The sequence below is a fragment of the Corapipo altera genome, unplaced genomic scaffold (assembly GCF_003945725.1).
Source record: "Corapipo altera isolate COAL_440 unplaced genomic scaffold, ASM394572v1 61411, whole genome shotgun sequence".
Taxonomy (NCBI): domain Eukaryota; kingdom Metazoa; phylum Chordata; class Aves; order Passeriformes; family Pipridae; genus Corapipo; species Corapipo altera.
In genome coordinates this window covers 21,302,910-21,320,020 of record NW_020884875.1, presented here as the reverse complement: position 1 = coordinate 21,320,020, position 17,111 = coordinate 21,302,910, and the positions used below count along the sequence as shown (strand labels likewise).

General features: G+C 36.5%; 1 protein-coding gene across 1 annotated transcript in view; it reads left to right on the top strand.

Moving 5' to 3' along the window:
- WDR70 (WD repeat domain 70) overlaps nucleotides 1-16,240 on the top strand; it is a 129,899-nt gene extending 113,659 nt beyond the window's left edge. The window contains exons 14-18 of the mRNA XM_027634628.1: nucleotides 2,333-2,433; nucleotides 3,911-3,990; nucleotides 6,701-6,817; nucleotides 7,172-7,334; nucleotides 15,466-16,240. Of these exons, the coding sequence (XP_027490429.1) occupies nucleotides 2,333-2,433; nucleotides 3,911-3,990; nucleotides 6,701-6,817; nucleotides 7,172-7,334; nucleotides 15,466-15,550 (546 nt within the window). The 3' untranslated portion in view covers nucleotides 15,551-16,240. The remainder of the gene's footprint in view (nucleotides 1-2,332; nucleotides 2,434-3,910; nucleotides 3,991-6,700; nucleotides 6,818-7,171; nucleotides 7,335-15,465) is intronic.
- The last annotated feature ends 871 nt before the right edge of the window (nucleotides 16,241-17,111 follow it).

Sequence of the window (17,111 nt, the reverse complement as noted above, 5' to 3'; positions counted from 1 at the left end):
CAAGGGTTAATTATTTTTGTATGATAAAGATTCTCCTTACCCTTTCCTCCCAATGTTAAGACCTAGTCTATAATGATCCCTTTATTGTATAGTTGATTAGAATTTTTGCTTCTTTAGGGTAATCTGATTGGGAAAATTTATTAGGGTATAGTTCAGGGATTCAGTATTTAGGTATTTTTTAAGTATTGTCAATTTCTAAAATAATCTGAAAACCGCATAAGTAGTTTTAATTATTTCTTATAAAGTAGGTTTATATGCTAGTGGATTAATAAAATTACTTGCATGTTCAGAGCTTGTATTTGTTTAGTCTTTAACAAATTGTATTCTGGGGACATTTTATGGTTTCAGAAGATTTATAGGGCTACATTTAATGGCAGTTTCTTTTGCCTGCTTTGTAGCACGTGCCATGGTGGTTTTAAGTGTGCTGTGCATGTTTGACAAGTTAGAAACTTAGCAAACCCCATCAGTGCTGAGCCACACTGTCTCAAGCATGTTTTTGTTGGCTGGTATCCACTACCATGCTATAAAATACATTTACTTGACAGTAGAAAGTGGAGAACCACATTAACTACAGAGTTTAAAAAGGCTGGCTAAACACATGCAATAAATATTAATAAAAGAAAAGGCCACCCACCTTTGACCTTCAATGCTTGATATTAGCTTTGGTGTTTTACAGTTACTTTAGCATTTTGAGCTCTATGTAACAGTATGTAAGACTCTCTTACTTAAATCAAACAACTTATTAGTAACCTTGTATTGTGGCAGGAATCCTGGACATAATGCATTGTCCGAGATTTACTTTGTGCTTCATAAAAATATTGTTCTTTAGTTGTCTTGTAATTAACAAACCAGGTATATTTGTGCTTGTAAGTAAATGAGAAGGGTCTAATGTGTGTGTATCTATGTAGAAGAAGGTTGTTTTGCTGAGGAACTTTTGAAGAAAATTCATCTCACTGGGTTTTTATTCTTAAACAAGAACGTAAACTAGAAAAACAGCTCAGAAGAGTGTCATCCATCATCTTGTGTGAAGTTCTGATTCATTATGTCTGGATAAGCCTCAGAATTTTTTCAATATTTTTTAAATTCAGACAACAGAAATAGTATGGAACATGAAATGGGAAGTGATCCAGGAGTCACTAGAGCTGATACATAGCCGTTCTCTTCCAGGTCAGATAACTCTTATCTCACAGGTTGTAGGGCTGTATTACACCCTTAATTATATTTTATCTTTCCTGTGGTTCTCTTGTTAAGATATTTATGGTTCCCATTTTGTGAATTCCATGTGCTGTATTGTGTGAAACAAAATAATTTTGTATAGATACTTCAATGACAGATGAATGATAATGATTGAGTATTATAATTCACTCAAAGAGTCTGTTCCTTGCTGCAGGGGTGGAAGGCTAGGAAAAGGAGCATTTTTCCATTAAATTCTAACAAGATGGTGCAACTTGATGTTTATTACATGAGTGGTGCAAACTGACTTCAGCTTTGGACAAAACCCCTTTAAAGAATTACTCCCTCTCAAAAACAGATTCTTTCCCCCGCTATTTAGTCAGATGCACATACAGGTTTTGTGTTTGTTATGAGATGGGTTGTCCTTTCTGGTATATTGTTCCCACTTTGTCTGTCTTGAGTCAGAGGCTCGAATATTTGAGTTTCTGTGCTGACCTGCTGAATCAGATGGAAAACAGTGATCACATGGGGATTCAAAGTCATATGGAGAACCATGCTGTGTATATAAAGAAACAATACTCTTAATGTCTGAAAATGAGTTTCGCTGCTGACCAGAAGGGTGACAGTGCTGTGAGACATTGGCTACAAATACCAAGTTCTTAGTGTTGTGGGGAAGAAAGAAGCAAGAGTGAAAATCAGCATCTCTTCTATTTCTGCAGTCAGCAAGTGAAAGGTCAGCAGTGTATGAGAAAAAGGCGAAAATAGATAAAGCAATGAACAAAGTGGGAGAATTAAGATTTAAAAATAAAAATGCAGAATTCATGGAAGCCTGGATCACTGTATATCAAGTCTGAAGCACTTTATTGTTCTTCAAATCCCTCTAACTTAGCATTTCCATTTTTCTCATTTAGACTGTGGGGCAGTTAGCCTATGGAAACCACTAATTATCACACTATCACCAGTTTTCACTTCCTTCTCTGCCTACATCCATGTGTTGTCACTCCCTGAAGAGGAACTTCTGTTCATTCACATATTCACATATTCATTCATGTGCTTACACTTGTTACTGATACAATGTGATCCACTTTGACAATGTGAATGTTAATTCTAAGATCTAGATAAATGACCAATTAACTATCAGTATGTCACTTTGTTTCAGAGTGTTGTGCGTTGCCTTTGGCATCCCAAGCTGAACCAGATCATGGTTGGTACTGGAAATGGTTTAGCCAAAGTGTACTATGATCCTGTCAAAAGCCAAAGGTATGTAAGTATCCTCTATGATTAAGAAAATTATCGTTTTTTCTAAAATTTTGCCTGATTCTGTGATTCAATGATTATACTAAGAAGTGAGAAAAACTGGTCTAGTAACATTCGTCTTGCAGTTTTACTTATCTAACAACAGTAGAAAGAGAAAAAATAACCCAAAATGTTTGCTTCTGAGAAGCGGTGCATTTTCCTCTGGGCTTTTCATGGTGCAGTATGCTGGCTGTTCTACCTGAGTTTACAGACACTTTCATTTTTTAATTTCATGAAATCTGCAGTAAGAATAACCACCCTTTTATCCTATCTGTTGGAGGTTGCTGAGGTAGTGTTACTGAATGGATATTTATTGTATTTAGTCATACTTTTCAATGTATTTTTTTTTCTGATGTAAAAATCTTGTTTAGAAGCATTAAATTTCAGTGTTGGTGAAGTAATACTGAAAGACCCAATTTGAGAAGGTGCCAACCAAGGAATAACATTTCCATCTTTCTTCTGGTCTTCTCCCCCATCCCCACTTATCACATGTGGATTTTGCCTGTAAAAAGGAAAAGGGAAAAGTGTTAGTGATTCATTAGAGATTTAGTTATTAGTGATTTATCAGAGGGTGACTTGTCAGCCTGGAATGAAGAGGGCCTAAGTAGTCTATAAATACTTGTCTTGTGATTAATTTGCTTTTACCTGAGCTGAGGCATGCTTCCTTCTTGTCAACAGGGAGAAAGTGTGTACTTCATTGATACTGAGTGGTATAAATACAATATTCTTGCCTTATATGCACTCATCTTTGTTTTGCTGGCATCCAAAACCAAACTGTGTTACAGTTTGTGGTTTCTGGATACTTACTGTGACCTGGACACTTGGAGGTGAAGATAAACTCTGGTTTACAAGATTAGCAGAAATAAGTTTTATTTTTTTGTGGTTTTGTCAGTTTAGAGAACAAAAGAGTTGGTCACCATTATTTGGACCCTTCTCCAGAGAGCAGCTAGAGTCTCCTAGGCACAGACCACAGAGCCCCACTGCAGTTTTGTGTCCGTTTTTTTCCTGGCATTTACCATGAGGAAGAAAACCACTAGTTTAAATCAATCTTGCTGCAGCCAAGCTTATGCAGTCTTTCCTGCTGCAGTGTTACAGACACTTCTGGTTAGATAACTGCCACCTCTGCTGCTTAGGAAGAATATTAGGAGCAAATCAATGCCCATGTTTGGAGAGGAGCACTTTCAATGAGCACACTATAAGTACTGTGGACAAATGAAGTGTGAAATGAATCTTCCACCCTTATTTCTGCATGTCATATAAACCACTCTGTAACAGAAACACTATAATCTCTCTGCTCTCCTTCACATGTGCATGAACAGGCAAAGATACACACATTCATGAATATTTAAAGTGCTGTATAATTTTGTTGAGACTGTCTTGAATAAAAAATGGTTTCTGTTTGATGTAAACAGGCCAACTTAACTGCTCTGTTTCCTCCTAGGGGAGCAAAATTATGTGTGGTCAAAACAAAAAGAAAAGAGAGACAAGCAGAGACTCTTACACAGGATTACATTATAACACGTAAGGAATTTAAACATATCTTTATAGCAGCATCCTTAGCTCTTTCTTAGGTTTGAAATTGTTTGCAGATTATTAAGCTTCATATTTTCCCCCTAAAAAGTTGCAGTCTTTCAGTAAGCATTGATCATCAGTATGAGATGCTGGTGCTTCATGCAAATTTTTTGTAGCCTTGCACAACCGGAAAGGTATATACATATGTATTCTGTATGCTCTGTAACTTTGTTAGTGGTTGATTTCTAGATTGTGGTGCACCCAAAAGCCTCAAAAATTTCAGAACTTTCTCAAGTCTTCAGTTTTGAATGACTAAATTGTGGAGTGTAGACAGATTTAGGAAGAGTTTTGCCACTTGGAGAACACTGGCAGTACCAGTGACAAAATCAGAGACTTGAGAGATAGGTCTTGTACGAATTCAAAGGATTTTTAAAAATTTTTAACTTACCCAGAGTTTTATATGGTTTTGAATAGCTTAACTATCTCTAGCCTCTGAGTTTTTAAGACCTTGTATTCATATTAAGACTCACTGATGAATAGGGAGGAGTTGTCGTCGTTAATGTAAACTGTTTAGTGATCTACCCCAAGAACAAATTTTACGATGGGATGAGGGGATTGACTGAGAGATTTTGGCCCTCCCCATTAGCATTACCCAACATAGTGTTTTCTCATGTGGAATGAGAACAGTCACGCAGTTGTGTTGTCTTGCTTCTCTTCATCCTTTTCCAGCTCCATGGTGTTTGTATTCAGCTCTGATTTCTAGTAGTCTTGGTTTTACAAATACTAAAACCATTTCTGTAAAACAAAAACAATAATAAACAAAAAGAAGCTTTAGAATGAGAAAGTTTGGGCAGTCTTGGTAACTAGACCCATATCAAGGCACTCTGGTTCTGGGTTCGCATCTCAGGTACTTTCCAGCTGCAGCTGTCTCCAACCTACTCCACTGCTGCAGATGTCCAGCTCCAGTTTTTGGGCTAAAGTAAGTAGCAGCTGCCAAAGATCAGGGATTTTTTTCTTCTTTGGGTGCTCTTCTCAATCCATCCTTACAACATCCTTGATTGTAACATTTTGTGTGCATTGTGTCTACACCGTAAAGAACTTCTGTGACTTTTAAAAAAAATTTCTGCTAAAAATCCAATGGAACTTGTGTGTTCAATGGCATTTATAGATGTCACTGAATGATACAGGTCCAAATTATGCAAATATTCATGATTTTATGACTGAGTTCTAGCTGTTGAACTGGTTTTTCCACGTAATTTCGAAACTAAATAAGGATGCTTTCATATAAAGCAATGTAGAAAAACGTTTTAAGGATTTGCTTAGCAAATTTTTAAGTTTGTTGCATATTTTGGAAGCTTTTAAGAGGTTAGATGTCTGTCTTTTAAGTTTAGAAATAGAACTGGGAAGAACTAAAGATCTCTGAAGTGCTTTTGCAATGTGAACCAATCCCTTTTTCCCTTCTCCTCATCTTTTTTTTTTCTCTTTTTTCTTTAGACTTTAGTTGCTCTTTAATATCAGAATTGCCTGTAATGGCTACTTAAAATGCAGCAATGTTGTTTCAAGGGATTAAGTGTCACTTTTGACACACAGGAATACACAGCTTGGGTTTCCCTTGGGCAGCCTGGACTCCACAAATGGCAAAAACTTGGTTCTGTGCATTAGTCACCTGAGATGCTCTATGGAAACTGACCAAGCTTAGTGGTTGCCAGATATTGTCCCAGGCATTTCATACTTCATGAAATCTGCAAAATAAAGCCTAAACATTTGTTTCCAAGAGTTTGCTGCTGTGTCACCTGGCTGTGACTTTGCTCAGTCTAATAAGTTAAGCAGGCTTACAGAAAAAAGCTGAAAACTCGAACTGATTCAGGTCCCTGAATGCTGCCTTCTGGTTTTTTTATTCAATATAGAGATGAGGTTCCTAAATTTAAGATTTTTTGGTTATTTTTAGTCTTTGTTGGATTGTTTGACCCCTACACAGTTTCCCACATTTTGGGAAACAGCAGCAGTGAGCACATCTGAATGAGAGCAAAACATTACATGAAGAAAACCATGTCCCTCAATGTGATACTTCTTTGTTGCTGACAAACGAGTTTCTTGTCTGAGTGGACCTAAGGCATTACTGTGATTGAAGGTGCTGTAACATGTTTATGAGGAAAAGTAAGTTTTCAGTCCTGACAATTTAGCTGAATTGTCTCAGTTATGAGTATTTTTCCAGTGGTGATTAATCTTATAATTTAAGAAGGAACGTGATTGTGACTTTAATATGCATAAAGTTACATTTGGAGTCATTGAGTGTTTTCCACCCCACGCTGTTTCAGATCTAAGAATGTATCAAGAGCTTTGTCATGTTCTTAGAATATAAGAAAGCTGTAGAAACATAAAAGTTCAGAAAAAAGCAACTGGTTGGTCACAATGCTAATGTTGAGAACTGAATGACAGAGGAATGAATTAAATATGCATAAGCTGTGCATACAGTATTTCAGATGAGAGAACCCTGAAAGAACCCTGCTATCTGACTGCTTTCATATTTGAAAAATTCAGCAGAAAGAAACCCTCCAAAGTACACCTCAATAGACCACTGTTTGTATATGGAAGAACTGGGAGGTTGCTCCTGTCACCTTTTCCATTGCAAGAAAGAATCCAAGTCTTTGTATTTAAAACCTTAAAAAGGAAATGGAATTTCTAACATTTTTTTTTTCTCCAAACTGTGACCCTTCAGCCCATGCACTTCCAATGTTCCGTGAGCCACGACAGCGAAGCACCAGGAAACAGCTGGAGAAGGACAGGCTGGACCCCCTGAAGTCTCACAAACCTGAACCTCCAGTAGCAGGAGCAGGTAATCTAGGCATAATCATTTCAGGTTGTTGTATGCCAAAGGGACATCATGCCTTGGTTCTGCAATCCTTTTCAGTTTGTGTGCAAACCTTTTTGGGTGGTGACTTTACCCTATAGATGTATGGGCAGTGTACAGCACCGTAAGACATTGATGTCTATGATTGGGGTGCTAGCCTGCAAAAAATTAATAATCACAGTGACTTACTCTGAGTTATGTAATCAGAGTATAGCATAATCACTTGCGTGAACGCAGCTCTAAATTAGACTCCTCCTGTAGTACTAAATAACTTCTTTGTACCAGACCACTGTTACAGACATTTCATATTTCTTAAGTATTTTTCTCCTTTTGCTTCAGGTCGGGGTGGGCGTGTTGGAACCCATGGAGTCACCCTGTCATCATATATAGTCAAGAATATTGCACTGGATAAGACAGATGATAGCAACCCTCGAGAGGCTATTTTACGTCACGCAAAGGAAGCGGAGGAGAATCCATACTGGGTTGCTCCGGCATATGCTAAGTAAGGAAACAATTTAAAACACAAGTAATATTTGTGGAGGCCAGTGGGAGTTCAGTAAAAATAGAAGAGATGCTTTTAGTGGTATACTTTGCCTTTTTTGGATTGCTGCCACAAATACGTAAACCAAGAGTATACCATACACTTCTATGAAGATGAGAGTTTACAGGAGGTTAAGTTACTGAAATTTCACATTTCCATTTTTAAAATGTACCTTTCAGTGCTAGAAAGTTATTTTAAAGCTTTCTAAGTTATTAGAGTTTAGAATCTTCTAATCAATATTTGAAATTGCAGTATTAATAGAGTACTGTTGCATTGACATAATGGGATGATTTTCCAGTATGCCCTCTAGTTCTGACTGATTCTTAGGTTAGACCTTCAGAATAAGTATTTGGTGTTATGACAGCATATTCTAGATGCTTTCTTAGCTCTCGTAAGTTTTAGCTGAAAGTTTCCTACATGAGGACCCACGTAACTGCTTGAATTACCAAATTTTAAGGGTACAGCAATATTAAAAATTGCACCAATAAAATCTCCTACCAAAAATTCAGCATAAAGAACTAAGTTTTCAGTTACATAAGTTAAAGAGCTTCATCAAGATTTTTGTAGTAATATCTTGGTAATCCCACAGATGGTGATTTACTCAATTTAAATGGTATGTGTGAATGTGGTATTTGTATGTATGTGTTACAATGAAAATTGTGCAATATGCTTCTAGAATGCTTTCTGCCAAAGGGTTTTTTTTCCTAGAAATAAATATATTTCAAACAATTAAATAAATACATTCACAGTAATACCAATATAAGTGCTAAATGAATGCGTTTCATACTACTGAACAGAAAGTACCACTTTAAAAATTACTGGCATTGTCATATTTTATTATCATTGATGGGTTTTTTGCACAAAATATTCTGTCAAGTAGTGTTTTCAAAATGCCTAAGGAAAACATTTTGAAGACATGAAATAGTCTTCACAGAACAGTCTGCCAGTAATGAATTGTTTTTGTTTTTTGCAGCCCAGTGTTCTATCTCCAAGGCTGTACATGCGCTAGTACTTTACTGACTACTTTCTTTATTGATGTTTAGCTCTGCAGTGAAACAATCACCACCTCTTTCCAGAAACTTGAAATATATTAAGAATCATAGCTTATTTCTAATAGTGACACTTGCTTTCTGACTTGGTCCACATGTTCACAAAAACAACTAAATCGCTGTTCCAGAGCAGCTTGAGAATGTCAGTGAGCCAGCCTGGCTTTGGCTGAATAGTTAATAAGTATGGCATGCTGGTAATGGATAAGTATGGCATTTGATGTTGTACATCAAACCAGTGCACTCTTGGTACCAAAGAAGGGATATTGGAAAGCCTAATTCTCTAGCAGTTTTTGTAATGAATATGCTAAATATTGATTTTTAATTGTTTGAGAGTTCATGTTTGCTAGAGATGAAATATACTTGGAATGTGTAGGCATCTGGTTTTATTTGAGGTATCCATGCTCAAAAGTAAATCACACATTCCATTAGGTAGATAGATACCTCAGTATCTTAGTAACTTCGTTGATTGCATATTAAGTTTCATCCCTGACACCTGCAGTGTAGTAGACATGAAAGTTTTAAAACAAAGCTGTGTTACAGGAGTCTTACTGTGTCAGGTGGCCAGATCTCATTACAGTTCCTTGTTAAAGATGTGGCTGCAGGGGAAGAAGAGAGCTGGCTGAGAAGTGGGCAGGATGCAAGTCCAGACTGCTATTAACTTACACACCAGACGGTGATATGTATGTGGGGGAATTGGACTGCAGCCAGCAGCATGCTGCCTTCATGATTTTGTCAGCTGATAAATCTCATGCTAGTAAAGCTGCCATCATCCTTGCTTTAAAAGCTTGACTTTAATATGTGCTCTATGCAAACAGCATTTTAAAAATTATCTTTATTATTATTATTATTGTTGTTATTATTGGCTAAGAAACTGAAATGCAGAAACTTTATTATTGTGTTATGTTCTTAAATTTCAGAAATGGGGGTCTATATTATCAGCCACAGAAAGTTGTGATAATTATATCTCTATGGAGCATGTATGTTTAACCTGTATATAATGCATCTTACAGTTGTACTTACAGATTTATATTTCATAAAATATGCAAATTGCAGATAATTGATATAAATTATCACGTAATACTGGTTTGTATACTGGATAGCTGCTTTAGCTATAGCATAAGATTTACTGTAAGGTTAAGAAAGGTGAAATTCTTAAAATTACATACTGTCTTAAGGCCTAAAAACCATACATCCAGCATGTTTCATTTTTTTAAATGATGTTTATTCTTTTACTACTTTATTCTTCTGCTACCAGTTTTTCCACATTTCTTGTAGTAAATTTTCACTTAAACATGGTATAAAACTATCCACTTGATATATCTTTTGTTTGACAATGCTTTTGGTCTCGTGTTGTCTAACGAATGATTATTCACATAATGTTCTTCATTCTCCTTCTTCAGAAGATGTCAGAGGAAACTATAGTTACTTAATTTTTTCCAGTGATAGTTACTAAATAATTTTAGACCAAGAAGATTAAGAAATGCTCATTTTTTTGGTTAATCAGTTTTCATAACTGGGAATAAAATGACTGGGTTAGAGTTCATTTGGTCCTGATCCGTAGTGCTTAGGTCATTTTGAAAAAGATAACTGATTTAATGCTTTTTTAATTGTATATGAGGGAAAGTGACTTTTTATGCAGGCAGATAGTGATAGCATAAGGGGTAATGGCTTTAAACCAAAAGAGGAGAGATTTAGTTTAGGTGTTAGGAAGAAATTCTTTTCTCATAGGGCAGTGAGGCACTGGAGCAGGTTGCCCAGAGAAGTATATCCCATCTCTGTTTGTGTTCAGCTTGGATGAGGCCCTGAGCAACCTGGTCTAGTGGAAGGTGCCCCTGCCCATGGCAGGGGGTTTGGAACAAGATGATCTTTATGTTCCTTTCCAACAGAAAGCATTCTATGATTCTATGATTTTTACTTCAATAAATCTTACAAGAAATACATGACTTCTACTGTTAGTTTATGCACTCTATGTAAAAATGCATCCTTTTTTTTTTTGAGTTAAAGGTGCCTGACTTATTCTTGAAGCCAAATAGCCATTTGCATTATTTATCACTTGAAAATTCTTTCAAGCTTGTTATCATTAGCATGACCTTTCCATTTCTCCTGACATTTGAGCCAGAAAGGAGGGGGAAGTACGTAAGAGGCAGAAGGATGGGTGAAAAAACCAGATGCTGCTGAAAAGGATACTGGGGATGATAAGAAGTACATGCTTAATCAGATGACATGTCACAGAAGCCCAGTGTGAATAAAGTGTCAGATAAGATATGATCAACACAGCAGAAAAGTCATAATGGATGAGGATAAAGAAAAGATCCTGAGATTTCTCAGGAAAAAGCTTGTTAGAAACCTTGGCAAGAACCATTCCAGTGGAGTGAAAGGAAAGGAAGGACAGATTGAAGATTTCAAGTAAAGAACTACAGGAAAGGAACTTGAGGCATCAGTTGTAAATGTTTGAAAATTACATTCTTTGTGAGCTGTTTGTTTTAACACAGCTGTACAGATATACTATAATGACTTCAGATGTCCCTCTGAAGCATCAGCAGGAATTACTAAGCATTGTAACTGAGTGCCTAATCAGGCCCAGATGCAGCTCTCTTTCGTACCAGAGGGAAGATGAGGGTGAAATTTCCCTCCTCACCAAGGTAAACCAGAATTCTTGAAAATACCTTTCAGTTCAGTGAATTTTGCCCCTGTTTTGCAGTCTTTGTCATTGCTGCTTGCCCCAGGCAAAAAGGAATGACTTGAAGCAACAGTCGGTAGCTGTGCTGTGTTCACTGAAGTTTTTCTCAAGGGCAGTACCAGTGTGTGAAGTGTTAGTCATGTAGTTTCTCAAGTATCTTCATTTGAAAAATCAGAACTGAACAGAATGTTTTGTAACAGTGACCTTGTTGGCATATGTTCATGTATTTACCCTAAATATATTTTTGTAAATTGGTAATTTTGAGAGGTAGGTCCCTGAGATTCAGAGTAGAGTCAGAGTGGTTGGTGGGGTAGAGAATAAAGAAAGAGCCTGATGCTGAAAACCTTAACTTTTCAGTTTCGAAGTAGCCTTTATTACATGATTCTTGTTTCCAAGCATGCTTTAAAGTCTTTTTTCTTTGTTTCAGTGCAATATAAACACAAATTTCAAAAGTTACTTCGACATGAGTCACATGTTGTGATATGCAGTTGTCATCTCCAGCTGGTTTAGCTGGAGCAGTATTATTTATCTGCTAGTCTATGATCCTCAGATGTCAATGAGCTACTTTTATTGGATCCCTGAAAGGCAACAAAGAAAAACAACCCATAACTAGAGGGATTATGGTGACTCTAAAGCAGTCTACATGGCCTCTGGAAATTTTCTAGGGGTCTGCATGTCTGAATATGCTGAAAACCACTGAAATAAAAGAGAAGCAGATAGTATAAATAAATCATTCTAGTTTGCTTTCCCATTTTTGTTTGCAGCTTGTTGCTGTAACCCACAATAGGAATGCATTTTTCGGCGTATGAGATACTGGTTTCCGCTGACAGTCATGTGGAAACACAGGATCACAGAATAATTCAGATAGGAAGGGAATGCCTGAGGTCATTTAATCCAAGCTGCTGCTTAAGGCATGTTCACTTAGATGAGGCTGCTCAAATCCAATTATATTCAGGTTGTTCAGGGGCTTGTCTAGCTGAGGTTGAGTGTCCTCAAGGATGGAGATCCTACAACACCTCTCTGGGCAACCTGTTATAGCAATCTGGTTGGCAGAGGCGCTATGCCCTTGCTAAATCCATGATGGCTGTTCCTTTCCACCTTCATGTACCTGGAAATGCCTGTCATGGGGATTTGTTCAATAGCCTTCCTAGGAAATAAGGTTAAGTAGTTCCTCAATTCCTCCTTTTGCCCTTCACAAAGATGATGGTGATTGCCTTTTCTAGTCCTTGAGACCCTCTCCCGGTCACCATGCTATCTGGGAGATGAGAGAGTACCCTTGCAATGACATGGGCCAGCTCCCTGGTTACCTGTGGATCCACCCCATCTGAAAGCATGGATTTTTGCATGTCCAATGAGCTACATACTCTCTACCATCCTCTTGGTAATGTCTCACTCCCTAACAAAGATTCTGCTGGTAATGTGGAGGTCCTTGGAGACATGAGGACAGACCTCAGGGAAAATGGAGCCAAAATGGAGCCTTGGGTGTCTTGACCTTTTCTATATGCTGTGTTAGTGGTTTATCTGCTCCATCAAGAACATTTTCCTTAGCATTTCTTTGACTGTCAGTGTAGCTGTAAAAGCCCTTAGTGTTACCTTTCACATTTCTTTTCTGTTTCAATTCCTGCTGAGCTTTGGCTCTCCCAACTCTGTTCCTACACATTCACGTAATGCCTCTGTTCCTCTTGACTAAGGTTGCCCCTGCTTCCTTTGTCTGTGTTCTTCCTTTTTGGGGTTCACACTTTATCTTGGTCAGGTCCATATGCATCCATACAAAGCTACTGCCAAGCTTTGCTTTCTGCATATGAAATATAATCTGTTTTTAGGAGACTGCCCTCAAAGATCCTTGGGCCCCTTTGCCCTCCACAACAGTCTCCCATGGAATCTGCCAAGCAGATCCTTAACGAACTGAAATCAACCCCTTAAGTCAAGAGTAAATAAAATTGAGAAATTTGATGGGGAAAAGAACACAGCTTTCCACATGTATTGTTTAGCCTTCAGAAATAAAAATACTTCTAAGTAGTAAACTTGTTTTGATAATTTTTGTATAAATATTAATCATACAGCAAACTCCCACTATGCTAGCAACCTCTAGTGCAGTTACTAAGCAGAAAAATTTGTGTTTAAATTAAATTAAATGATCACTACTGATAAGGTAATAACAAAAACTAAATTAAATGATCACTACTGATAGGGCAATAACAAAAACAGTGTTATAAAATGGTCAGACATATGAATCACCCTAGGTGCCCTAGCTATGGCTGCATAGCTTCTGGAGGTGGAACAGTTTACATTTCAGCCAAGCTGAGGCTACAGCTATTTCATGGTAATTTTAAAAAAGTGAGGTAACAAGCAGACTTGATTTCCTCTTTATGTTATTGCTTTAGCTGGATAGTGCTAGATTAGGCTACGGGGGTTTTTTTCCTTCTCCCCTCACCCCCAGTTTTGCTGCACTCAGTAGCACACTTAGATTAGCTGAAGTTTCTGACTTTTTTTGTGTGCCACTCCTATGCTGGAAAAAACATAGATGCTTGTTTCACGAACTTATTCATTCTTCTAAGCTGGAAATTTCTGTCCAAATTATGACAGTTGCGGGTTTATGGTCAGAAATGATAATTTGCACTTGATTAGTTGCACTTTACTAATGAACATCTCAGTAGTGATGTGATCCTATTTAGATACCTTTCATATGTTGTATTAAAAGGAAGGTACAGTGTCAAAATGGACTCAATAAACTTCTGTCAGTATGTTCTGAAAAAAGGAGAAGAAGATTCCATGCATTCTTCTTCTTCAGTAACTAACAAAATTCGATGTTTCAGCCAATAAAACCTTCATCCCTGGTGTCTGTTTTGGATTGAATGTTGATTTTTTTTTTCCCCTTTTTTAAAAAAAATCCTTCTTCAGTGATGGGTTAGGTAGAGTTTATGTAACTATTTTCTAAGGAAATATTTTAATTGGAAAATATTTTTTAATCTTAGTCATGATTTCCATGGACGGTAAAATGACTCCTCTAACTTCCGTAGTATAGGTCCTCATCTGGGTACAAGGTCTGCTTGGAGGTACTGGAACCTTCAGCCTGCACCCAGGGACCATGTGCCAGTGAGAGTTCAGCAGTAGGGCCATCTCTGGGACATCTTAGTGTGTTCCTTATCTCCATGGCAAGGTTGGAGGATGGAGGAGAAGGCAGGCCAATAGAAAGATCCTGTATTTAAGGGGAGCTGTCTTTGACTAGTTTAAGTGAATTTAAATCTGTTTGTGCCACATATTTAAGAAGTGGAGAATCTTGGTCTTTAATAGGTGATTGCTTGCTATTACTCTTCGAAGGCAGAGGCAGCATTGAATTATGCCTATTGTGTTATGTAAGGCAGACACAATATTGTTAAGATTTTTGCATTTTGTAGGGTTTTTTATAGTTGTTATAATAATGGCATTTCACACCCTTAGACTGCTGTAAAAACATTAATTAATACATTAATGAGATGATGACTGCCTTGGCTGTGTTTTATGCTTTGTCATGTCTGTTTTAACGAGAAGTTGAGCACAGCCAGCGTTGGTAATCTAGGAGGTTCAGCTCTGCAGTGATTGTGCTGAGAATTAAGCTGGAAGAGGGGACCCTGCAGTGACTAAAGTGTAAAACAGGGGAACTGAATGTCCAAACAGTTTATTGAATTGCTACTTGATACCGTGTTCGTTTAAAAAGTAATCAATAATTATTTTTATAAAGTTTAAGTGGTATTTAAAATACAAGTAAACAGTGGAGGAATTGATACCATCAAGCTTGACTGTAGGATACACTGTGTTGTCATATGAAGATCATTAGGTTTTTTTATGTCACAGTAGTGCTGGATAAAGACTCTGGAGGGAAAGCTGCTTTTTTCATGCATAGACTTAGCCAGAAACCTGGCTTAGCTGTTCTGTTTTCACTTACTGGCTGCTGTCGTGCTACAGTGTATCAAAATGGAGGTTTCTTTTTAAAAAGTCATGGAATGAGGAGACCAGTGGCTCCAGGTTTCTAGCATTGAATTAAAAGTAATTTTTTCTCGCTTCTATCTTAATTTTATTCATGGAATAAAGATAATGATTGTGAGCTGATGAGGAAATAATACTTGCAAAATATGTGTGTTTGTTATGCTTGTTCGCCTGTGAGCTGCAGGTTTCTTCAGTTCTCAGGAGGTTAGTTGATATGTTAATGTCAAAAATAAAAAATGGGTGAGTCTAGAATGCTCTTTTATAAAGTATATATCTGTGTGTATATTTTTATATATATATATATACATATCTTTTTTGTGTCTAGTGCCTGTCTAATGAAGTTTCCGATGAAGTATTGTAGTCTGACCACTATTTTAATCTTTTTAATGTTTTCTAGAACACAGCCAAAAACAGTTTTTGCAGAAGTGGAACCAGAAGATGATGAAACAGACAAGCCAGAGTGGAAAAAACGTAAAATTTGAAAAAAAAAAAAGGTTTAAAGAAGAATGTTAGAGCATTTGAGACAAAATGAAACATTTATTTATTTTGGGTAGTGATTCAAAATTTGAAAGCAAAAATTACTTCTGTTTATAAAATTTGCTGCAGTATAAAAGGGGATTGTTGTACTTCACTGGCTTAATCTCAGATCTGAATTTTGTAATTAGGAATTAATTGTGCAAATAAATCCTCTATGTCAGTTACTTAGCTTTATGTTTGGAGTGAAAAATATTTCCTTATAAATAGTGAATTCATTATATCGCAAAATGTTTTTTTTTCGTTACTGCCCATCTTACAAATGCTGTGTCATGCAGTGTTCAATGATTTTAAGTATACCAATAAAATAATACAGTTTCTCAGAGTCCTTTTTATTTTTTCCAATTAAGAGCTAACAAATTACTTCATTCTTTACAAGTGCAATGAAGTTTTGATTAATTATTGTGGAATATTCCTGGTTAGTTAATTTGTGTGTTCACATGGTTTGAATTCAGTTCACACTCTGTGAATTTTAGAAAACATGTTTTCTAGTGTCTATCCTTCTTTGCCTGGTATTCTTTTAAATATGTGTAGTATCTCACAGTAGTATTGAATCCAGCTTTTGTTTTTAAAAAATGTAGAATTGGAATGGACAATTACATGTTTTGATTTAATAAAAATAATATATTTATTGCCTAGTTGATGCAGAATTGTGTGCAGTTTAGTATGTATGGATGAGTTTTAGAATAGAGTAGGTCTGTGTAGTTAATACCAGGTCTTTATATGTATTGACTTTGTTGTGTGCCTGAATTATGTACATCTGCCTCACACTCCCTGAAGACTGATACTGTTATAAAGTGTTTTTTCTAAATACTGAAAGTTCTTATTTTTTAACACAAAATTGCAATTCTGATTGTCATAAAGAGAAGGATGGATTTAAAACTAATCTCCTTTAGAGAAGGATAAAGAAACCTAGGTTAGTTTTAGGCATTCATGTTGTGATTATAGTAATACACAATATGCTAAGTATTATGATTATAATAATATACAATGCAAAAAGCAGTCTTCATTTCCACTAAGAATAGAGAGTAATAGACATCATAAGCAATCAAGCTTTCTTATGAATAGATTCTGAAGGCATATTTTAAGACTATATTTAGCAAAGCCCTTAATCACCCTCCTGACCTCAAGAGCGTGGTCCTGATAGTCAGCAGAGCTTAGATCTCTTTTTTAAGAATTGCTCTGCATCACTATTTCATTGTATGATTCCCTTTTCAAAGCTTATCTTTCTTTTTCAATTATAATTTTTATACTTCAGTGAAAACGAAGCCTGACTTCAAAAGGTATAATGAGAAGCATTGGCATAACAATCCCACAATAAAATATTTCCACTGCTTTCACTAGTGTAGTGTTTTGATAAGAGTGGAATTTCACTAAACAGTCCACAAGTTGTCTTTGACTCTCTTAAAAATACTCTAATATGTACTTATGTATCAATGTTTAATTTACAATTGCAGCTGTAATTTGTAGAGTGAAGGATTGAATACATAGGTGGACAGTAAATGGAGG